The sequence below is a fragment of the Populus euphratica genome, unplaced genomic scaffold (genome assembly GCF_000495115.2).
Source record: "Populus euphratica unplaced genomic scaffold, PopEup_1.0 scaffold293.1, whole genome shotgun sequence".
Classification (NCBI taxonomy): Eukaryota; Viridiplantae; Streptophyta; class Magnoliopsida; order Malpighiales; family Salicaceae; genus Populus; species Populus euphratica.
In genome coordinates, this window is record NW_011500074.1 from 170,717 (window position 1) to 181,632 (window position 10,916).

At 30.0% G+C, this 10,916-nt stretch overlaps 1 protein-coding gene across 1 annotated transcript; it reads left to right on the forward strand.

Moving 5' to 3' along the window:
* Window positions 1-4,887: 4,887 nt before the first annotated feature.
* Window positions 4,888-5,754, forward strand: LOC105108569 (glutaredoxin-C9-like). Its single transcript, XM_011002916.1, has one exon. The coding sequence runs from the start codon at window positions 5,011-5,013 to the stop codon at window positions 5,467-5,469; it is 459 nt and encodes a 152-aa protein (XP_011001218.1). The 5' UTR covers window positions 4,888-5,010; the 3' UTR covers window positions 5,470-5,754.
* Window positions 5,755-10,916: the final 5,162 nt, after the last annotated feature.

Consider the following 10,916-nt stretch of genomic DNA (forward strand, 5'->3'; position numbering starts at 1 on the left):
TTCTCCTTGCCTATTTTAGCAAAACCCTCTTGTTGGAGCATATAAATTTCCTTTTCAAGTTCTCCATGAAGAAATACAGTTTTCACATCTAACTACTCTAAATGAAGATCAAATATAGCACATATCGCCAAGACTACTCTAATTGTAGTAAGTCGTACCACTAAAGAAAATATCTCATTAAAGTCTATTTCTTCTTTTTTAGCATATTCATTCACCACCAATCTTGCATGATACCGCTCCACTTGATCATTACCATCACACTTTATCTTGCAAACTTGTTTATTGCCAATAGCCTTTCTTCATTGTGGTAGTGGAACAAGATCCCAAGTATTATTCTTGCGTAGAACTTCAATCTCCTCTTTCATTGTTGTCATCCACATAGATACATTTGTGTTTTTGATAGCCTCATGAAAAGTTGATGGCTCTCCATTCTCTATTAGAAGATAATATGTAATGCTCTCAGTAACATATTCTGAATGCCAAGTCGTGGTCTTCTTTTATGAGTCGATTGCCGAACTTCAGGAGTTTTAGACTTTATTCATTCTTGCTCTTCATGCTCTAGTGCAGCTTCAGAGAAGTATGACATCTCTGCTGATGACTACCTTGTAAGCAGTGGGATCCCACAAACGATACCCCTTCACTCCATCAGCATATCCCAATAATACACATTTTCTTGATTTTGAATTCAGCTTGCTAACTTCTTATGTATTGTACATCATGTACACAGGACTTTCAAATATATACAATCAAGAATAATCAGCTAATTTTCCAGTTCATATCTCTATCGATGTCTTCAGCTCAATTGTAGTTGATGAAAATTGATTTATCACATAACTGGCAGCAAATATATACAATCAAGAATAATCAGCTAATTTTCCAGTTCATATCTCTATCGGTGTCTTCAGCTCAATTGTAGTTGATGAAAATTGATTTATCACATAACTGGCAGTATTGACTACTTCTGCCCAAAATGACTTTCCTAGACTTGCAGCCTTCAACATTGCTCTTGTTTTTTCTGATAGAGTTCTGTTCAACTGCTCTGCTATTCTATTTTGTTGTGGAGTGTATGCCATTGTGAACTGCTTTTTGATACCTTCATATTGACATAAGTTATCAAATTCATCATTGGTATATTCTCCTCCAATGTCAATCCTCAAACACTTGATCTTCTTTTCATATTCAAGTTCCACCCGCGCTTTGAAAGTTTTAAAGACTGTAAGTATATATGTCTTCCTTCTAATTGGATACACCCAAAATCTCGTAGAGAAGTCATCTGTGAATGATACAAAGTATCTTGCTCCTTTCAAGGATATAACCGGTGCTTGCCAAACATTAGAGTGAATCAGGTCTAAGATGCATTTGCTCCTAGTTATTGATGTGCCAAACTTTAACTTGTGTTATTTACTTGTAACATAGTGCTCACAAAAGGGTAAAGTAACCTTTGTAAGCCTAAAGAGTAACTTCTGATCAGAGAGAATTTTCAAACCTTTCTCTGACATGTGGCCTAGTTTCTCATGCCACATCATCGTTTTATCTTCTACAGGACTAACTAATACAATTAACGCTTCTGCTCTATAATGTGTTTCTCCTATTAATACAAACATGTTTGCAATTGTCTTTTTTCCTTTAAAACCACCAGCGCTCCTTTGATAATTTTCATTATTCCATTGTCTATTCGGATCTTACAACCAAGACTATTAAATTGTCCCATGAATAAAAGATTCTTCTTTAAGTCTTTCACATGTTGCACTCCTGAAATAGTACAAATTAAGTCATCATACATCTTCAATTTGATGGTGACAATGCCAGCAATCTCTAAAGCATGATTATCACCCATGAACACTGTGACTCTAGAGATGGGTTCATATGTATAAAATCAATCTCGATTATGAGTCATATGCCATGTTGCTCCTGAATTCATTAGCTAGACCCTAGTGAGCTTTCCTCTATCTGTAGATATTATAGCTGCTTCACTATATAAAACCTCTCCATCTTCTAAGGTGCTCACAATATATCCTTGAGGTTTTGATGACTCTACAACGTTCTCTATACACTTTTTAAACCAATAATTCTTTTTAAAGTGCTCTTTTTTGCCACAGTTGTAGCATTTCATAGTTTTTTTACGTCTTGATTTGGACCCCCCCTGCCTTTAACTCCCATTAAAGCCACGCTCTATTGATCTTCCTCTTGACACCAATAATGCCTCTACTTGGTTTGAACTATTTCTGTCTTCTTTGTTTTTGCTTCTATTTTCTTCTTCCAAGATAACGGCTGCAATATTATAGAAAACTAAATAGTATGAGAGGATATTATTGGTTAAGTTGATAATGAGCTAATCATACAAATCAGGAAGATTTTGAAGTAGAAGCTCTACACATTTATTTTTCTCTATTTGTTGACCCAACGTAGTAAGTTGTGAAAATAGAGTTCTTATTGTGTTGATGTGGTCAGTCACCAATGTGGTTTCTGTCATTCGAAAGGTATAAAGTCTCCACTTTAAGAAAATCATATTGTGCAAAGACTTGGACTCGTATAACTTTGTCAGAGTATCCCATATCTCTATAGCTGTTTTCTTCTCCGCCACACTTGATAATACTTTATCAGCTAATGCTAAGTGTATGCTAGTAATAGCATTGCTATCAATCTTATTCCATTTTGCATTATCAGTGATCTCCACGGGCAGATCCCCAATTGCTGCCAAGCAATTGTCTTTCCTTAAGATTGCCTTGATTTTTATTTTTCACAGTGAGAAATTGCTCCCCTTGAACCTTTCAATCTCATACTTTGCTGTCATTTTATTCACCGTTAGAGAAATTGCTCCCCTTGAACCTTTCAATGTCATACTTTGCTGTCATTTTATTCACCGTGATCTATTCAGCTATCACCGTTTCACAGATCTGTAACGTATACAAAAATAGTATCGTGTAAACGACTTTACTAAGTAAGTTCCCAGGAAAGATTGGAGGGGTCACAAATGATCTCGTTTAAAACCCAATCTTCTTAGACAGAACTTCCTAGACTGTATTTAATCACCGCACTAACTTTCTATATGCCAACAGTAACGTATGTGAACAGTACCATATGGATGAATAGTGTCATATAGGAGAATGGTGTCGTGTCATAGACGTGAATAGTAACCATATACACAAATAACCTTTCTATATTAACAACACAAACCAGGAAGGCTCTGATACCACTATTAGGATACTGACATGCAAACCCGACAATATAAAAGGCAATGAATAAGATAAAATGAAAAATGAGATACACAAGAATTTACATGGTTCACCCAATTAGACTATATCCATGGGCAAGTATAGAAGAATTTTACTAAGTAATGTGAGAATGATAACCCCTCTCAAATAATAAGAGAACAACTAAAAATCTCTCTATTATTAAGAGAAAACACCTTACTTACTTTTTCACAAATACCTCACAACTTTGTGGAATTACTCTCTCTTCACTCTCCTCTTCTTCTCTCTATCTTGGTGTGTAAAATAAGCTTCAAGGCATTGACTATTTATAGGCAAAAGTGAGGGGACAAAAGCCATAAATTATGGCAACAATTATGCCACAAATTTATGTTAATAACTCATCTCTACTCGTACTCCACTAATTATATTAACAACTCAACTTATTTTTGTCTTCCACCAATTATATGGATTTACTTAATTTAATTAAGTGTTGGCTTTATAATATATATATAGTTAAGAGAAAAAATTAATAATAAATTTATGTTATTAAAGGCCCATTTGCTTTTATGATTAGAAAATATATATGTAGAAAAAATAATATTTTTAAATTAGATTTTTTAGATTTTTAGATTTGCTGATGTAAAAACTAAATTTAAATAAATAAAAATATTATTAATTTAATTTAATTTTAAGTAAAACTATTTTAAAAATCAACTGTAAAAAAGAAAAAGACAGCTAACACCTTGTAAGGAAACCCACGTCCTTGTTTTCTTCAAAATGGTGCTCATCAAAGGCGGGGGATTTCGTCATCCCTACATGTGAGGTGGCATTCCTTAAAATACATATACTCTTTCCAGAAGGGGAAAAAAAAAAAAAAAGTTAAAATACATATACTCTTTCCAGAAGGGGGGAAAAAAAAAAAAAAGGGGGTTAGCTAGTTAGTATGGCATCGATTTATCTCAAATTTAATTCTCTCATTAGTTTTTGTTTAAGCCAAGTCCTCATGAATCTACTGATATATTAAATACAAAATTTAATCTCTTTGGTAATTCTTGGCTCTTCTCCTTTTAAGAGAACTTGGAAATATTAATTTATATTCATATGGAAAATAATTGGTTTTTTTACTTTTCATTTTAAAATTAAATAAAAACTTAATTTTATGATGTTAAGTGAGTAATATGAATTTTTTTCTATTTGTATTTTTTATAAAGTAAATTTAAAAAATAACTAACAGTATATTATTAGTTATTGTTTACTCATTTTATTTAATATTTTTTGAGAAAAAATAAAAAAATATGTTTTTATTTTTAATTTTGAAAAATTAAACATTTGAAAATTTTCAAAACCAGATAGAGTTGTTGTAAAAATAATGATAGTAGTTTTTAATTTTGCTTTTATTTGTTCATCAAAACAATTTAAAATCAACAAATTTTTTTATATTTCTAAAAATTTGAAAAGAAATTAAAGCATAAAACCAATTATACCCATTTAATTATATATATATACATAAAACCAATTATATATATATATATAGAAAGAAAAAAAGAAAGGGTCATGTTCATGAGATGGAAGTGGAACGACTGAGCATCCGTCCACCAAGCAGTGACGTAAGGACACATCACACACAGTCCCTGTGACGCAAAAGATCGCGTAACTGCCGTTGACGTTAGAGTCTTCTCCTTGCCCCTATTAATCCCCCAATAAAATGCCTCCTCATTCCCTCTCTCTTCGACGCATTACAAAACAAAATAAAACACCCTCTCATAATTCCAATCTCTTAACATTGTCACCCTCACACCATTAATTAATAATCCTAATGCAAGAAGCAATCCCATTTAGAGCCTACTCTCCGGCCACCACTTCCGGCAACCGGAGACTCCCCGCACGCGATCATGGTGGTGCGAATACCAGCAGTGGACATGTGCTCGTGGTGACCAATGGACATCAAAATCATGTCCAGAAATTGGTGTTGGAGAATTCTGTCATAGTATTTGGCAAACGTGGGTGCTGCATGTGTCATGTTGTGAAGAAGTTGTTGCTAGGGCTAGGTGTTAATCCACCGGTCTTCGAAGTGGAAGAGAAGGAGGAAGATGATGTCATTAAGGAGTTGTCATTGATTAATAGTGACAGAGGAGGGGATGGTGTTGATCAAGTGCAGTTTCCGGTGGTTTTTGTCGGGGGAAAGTTGTTTGGTGGATTGGAAAGAGTCATGGCTACTCATATTACTGGTGAGTTGGTGCCTATCTTGAAAGATGCTGGAGCTCTGTGGCTATGATCTCAATATTTTTTTCCTTTCTTTTCTTTACTATCTCTGATGATTTTAATGTACTATCTTTTACTTAAGGTTCATTAATTCACTCAAGAAAATTTTGAGGTAGGACTACAAGGCACCTTATTTTACTCTGTCTCTCTATCTTTAGTTTGAATTGTCTGTTCATGGAAATTATGTCAAAGAAATAGTGAAAAGTAGACCTTGTAAATCATCATCTTACTTTCGATCTTGATGTAGAATTAGCCTTGTAACATTTCTTTGGAACATGATGAATACGCATGACTATCATGGATCCTCTGTGTGTGTGTGTCACTTCCTTTCTTTTATTCAATTCCCTGCTTCCTTGACCACATCTTTTGTGATGAGTTCCTTAATTACATCTTTCATTTTCAAATGGGGACGCTTTTTTATGGTGCTTTGGTATGAGATATTTTTCAGCTTTCCTTTTGGATGAGGGGTTTCACTTGCTTTCCCCCATCTTTTGATGAGATGGCTGATAGTTCGAGTTAGGCCATTAAAAATATGCACAGGATTTACCAAATTAAAAAGAAGAAGAAGAAGAAGAAGAAGACTTGCACAAGGCCTTCTTTGCTCTCTCTCTCTCTCTCTCTCTCTCTCTCTCTATATATATATATATATATATATATATATATACACGCACACATATATATAGCAAATACTAGAAGCATTGTATCTTACCCCAATTTGGAAAGAGATTGATGTATGTCTAATTGTCAGAAAAATAACAAATATATGCAAGTGTGAATATTCACGACCAAATTGAAGTAAGGCTCAAAAAACAGAGAGTCATGACCACAATTATGATTTGAAGCTGAATCATGTTTATTGTGTATTCCTTCTGCTCTACAAAATAAAGCTAAAGACATAAATGTATGGGTTCCACACTCATAGCCTGGACTGTAAAGTCATGTCATCATCTGTTTGTTAGATCAAGTCAGTTCATTTTTTTTTCTCTCCCACAAATGAAAATCAGAAACTTCGTAGATTTTTCTGACAAATAAAATAAAAACAAGTGTTTTAATCTTGAATTTTTTCCAACATATCCCATCCAGATTTTTAGAGAATTTACATAATAAACCATACAAGCATATTTTTTCGAGCCCTATAATAAGTCAATAATAATTTTTATTTTAATTATAAAAAAATATAAAACATAATTGATCTGGTTACAAAAATTGAACCAGATCTAATAACCTTACATCTAGTTGATAAATTTTAATACCATTAGATATTAATATCTCATGATTAGTAAGTCTGGTTGAAAGCTGAACCGAATAGTCTTATAACCAGACTCAATAGCATCTAGTGACTAAATTAGATCCAACAATATTTTTTACTAATAAACAAAAAGGACAATACCTCTAGATGTTTTAGTGTCATTAACAGTACAAATACTCTATGTCTATAATGTGATCTATAGTGTAAGGAGTCTATGTTCACAATACTACTTTTTTTAATATATTGAGATAATTTTTTTATTTTTAAAAATTTATTTTTTATATCATCTTATCAAAATAATTCAAAAACATGAAAAAATATTAATATGAAGTAAAGAAAAAAATAAATTTTTTTAAAAAATATTTTTGAAATGCAAAAACAAACACACTTTAATTAAAAAAAAAAACTTTTAAAAAATATTTTTGAAATGCAAAAATAAACACACTTTAATTAAAAAAAATCAATTCAATCTCGAATGATATATATATCATCACTCAATTTTTGTATAATATAAAAAAAGTTTCATTAATTTATTTTCTCTTTACCGCATGAAAAAAAATTAAATAAGAGTAAAGAAAAAAATCTAAAAAGAAAAAAAATAATATTAAAAATATTTAGCGGCCTAGCCGGACCCAATAGAGTTAAGTCTGGTAGCCAAGCGAGACAACACTCTTCAAGTGTTACAGTGTTGTCCATAGTACAAACACTCTATGTCTATAGTATAGTCCACAGTATAATGAGTTTATGTCCACAATACATGCACAATATTTTTCCTACGTCTTTTAAAATATAGTATAATTATATCTTCAAAATCAAAAAATAAAAATCCTTAGTTCATAACCATATTTGAATTTGAAAGATTTAATCACTAAAAGCTAGTTAAAAATTCATCCACATAACACGTGTAATTTTCTCACCCATAAAAGGTTAATGCTTTGTGACATATATATGATGCATATACAACCTCATTATAAACCCTTTCTATAAAACAATTTAATACTAATGTAATTGAAAAATTAAAGAATAACTATATTTTCAAAAGATACTCACTTGGAATACTATCATCACTGTTGCACCCGACATCAAGACAGCCTTAAAAATTAATCTTGGAAAAGAACAGAACTAATGTAATTGAAAAATTAAAGAATAATTATATTTTCAAAAGATACTCACTTGAAATACTATCATCACTATCGCACCCGATATCAAGGCAGCCTTAAAAATTAATTTTGGAAAAGAACAAATTCCTGACATTTTATTCTTTGATGGGGAATGGTATTATTTAAGGAGTCGCCACCTAGTATTATGGTCACTAGGAACCCTAACTGATCAATAGAGATTCTATTGTTTGGGACTGTTATGTAAAAAGAAAGATACTATCACCACTTAAACGTTCTGCCAGAGGCAGACTACATTGCTAATTTTATTTAAAATTGCTAAACATTCTGTTGGTTTATGCTATAGTGGGTTTGCGTGTAATATTCCTTTATATTATCACTTACATCAATATTAATGTTAGTGAAAATATGGTAAACTTTTAGAATAAGATACACTATCATTTACCTCAATATTAATGTTGATGGAAATATGGTAGGTCATTAGAAAACTTTTATACATTATACCCTAAATCAACATTAATGTTGATGGAAATATGGTAGGTTCTTAGAAAACTTTTTTATATATAAGACTACAGAGGAATGAGTATCTTTGACCTTAACATTTTTTGTTAAGGGTCATAAGAATAAACAAATGAAGTCTTGTGGCTTAATATAGGTCTTAAAAGATTATCAGGTTTATATCCATTTAGACTAGGCCCGATGTTGAGCCAAAAGAGGTTAGGATTGGCAGTTCGCTAGACTAACATATACTTTGGCTAATTACATGGTAGACTCACATGTACTTGGACTCACTGCATATCTGAATCCAAGAATATTTGATCTGGTGAGTCACCAGATCCACGTGAACTTGGGCTCAATGCATAACTAAATCCAAGTTTTACTAATAGTCTTAAATATTATATATTCTCCTGTCTTCAAATATACCCATCCAAGAATCAATATTTTGATCAAATATACCTATTTTAGATAGTAAGGTAAACATGAGAAATAATATTATAGACTATCATTTGTGGGAGGCTTAATAATATGAAATAAAATCAATACAAATCCTACCGTATTATTTATAAGGGAGATAAAGGTTTTTCAAAACTATTTGGGTTATCTAACCAACATATTTTTATAAAACATAATGAAATATTGGCCCAAGCTTATTATTGTTGTTTAAAAAACATAAAAAACATCCAAACATAATCCAAACAAATTCATAAAATATATCCGATTAATTAGAAAACAAATCACTAGTAATAAGAATTCAAAATTCCTTTTTTAGTACAACTAGTAGATTTAAAGAATAACAAAAATATATGATAGAAATAGGAAAAAACATTCATCAAATTCTTAACAATCATCCTTCAAGAAAACAAAAATATACTTTAAGTTTGTATTACTGGTTACCTTGTTTTGATGAAAAATGAATTAATTTTTATGGCTATACCATAACATTTTTTATTTACCCTTTATATTTTTATTTTTATTTTTTACCTTTTGTATTCAGGCTTTAGATAGAAAAGAACACTAAAATAATTGAATTAAAAAAATTATTTATATTTTTTTTTCCTATATATTGAGCATAAAGTAACAAAATTTAAAGTTAAAAGATAGTAAATATCTGTTTATTTTTTATATCTAATGATAAAATAATTTACTATTTGAAGTGCTCATCTATTTAAAATAAAAAATATTGTACCATTCCATATATATATATATATATGTATTCTCGTTACCTTATGCCTTTAACTGGGTGTGATGGTGAAGAAATATTACTCGCCAATGGGCTGGATTTCAAAGAACGAATTGCTTAGTATAGTATATAAGAATGGGCTGACATTGGGGCGAAGCCCATCCTTGATTTAGTTGGACCTCACCGCTCCCAGTGTCTAAGCCGTCAGTATAATTGTATTTGTATTATATTATTTATATTCTAACATTTTCAAATTTATTTAATTGTATCAGATAGTAGAAAATAAATAGAATTAGTTCTAAAGGATTTTATTATATCATATTGTGTGAATGCTTGATTAAATCTCGTCTCAAAACAACTTTAAGAAATCATCGCCTACTTTATGGTCATTAATCCTGATATGAGATTTGATAGAGAACTTTTTTTAAATTAATTATGGGTGAATTTGAAAATACATAATGAGAAAAAAAGTTCAAATTGGCTAAGAATAAAAGAAATTAAAAACCAAAGACTAAAATAAAAAAAAGTGACAAAGTTGTGACCCTCTGAAACATTGTAAAAAGTGATGTGAAAAAAGCAACTCAAGCATGCTCAACCAAATAATTAATTATGGTGAAAGGGTCGAGATTAATCTACAAGAGTCGATGGCCATGATCATGCCACAAAAAAAAAGCTATCATAACCTTTATCTTTGTCTATAAATAAAGATCCAAAACAAAAACAAGAGTTCTCAGGTTAAAATTAAAATTTTATATAAACTAGTTAATTGTTTAATATTATTATATAAATTTAATAATTATTTATTCATTATTGATAAACACGACCTAATAATTTTATAAGAATCAATTAATTATTTAACTTGATCAATTATTTATTCATTATTGATAAACACGATCTAATAATTTTATAGGAATCAATCAATTATTTAACTTGACCAATTGACCAATATAAAATGATCAATAATTTAAGTTATTTTAAAAACTATAATGATTATAAATAACTAGTTTTATATATATATATTCTTGTCTATTTATAGAATTAGAATATAATTAATAATTAATGATTTTGTATTTATTTTATTTTTAAAATAGTTTGTATATTTTGGTGGTGACTTGTTAGATATGCATCGTGACTTATGAACATGGTTTTTTTTAATAATTTTATTTTTTAAAGTATTATTTATGTAATTGAATAATAATAATACCTGATCTAAAAGCCACCAAATTATTTTAAAAAAATAATTATAATGAATAGTGCAAAACAAACACTTTCTAATATTATAAAAATAAATTATAATATTATTAAAAAAAACTACAAATTTAATGATATTTTGTAAAATAAAACCTAAATTTATTTAATAAATGAATAAAATAATATACAATATATTTATTTATTTATTTAATTTTAAAGAA

Excerpts from the sequence above, each read along its gene's own strand:
- LOC105108569 (XM_011002916.1), top strand. The coding sequence starts at position 5,011 with ATGCAAGAAGCAATCCCATTTAGAGCCTACTCTCCGGCCACCACTTCC.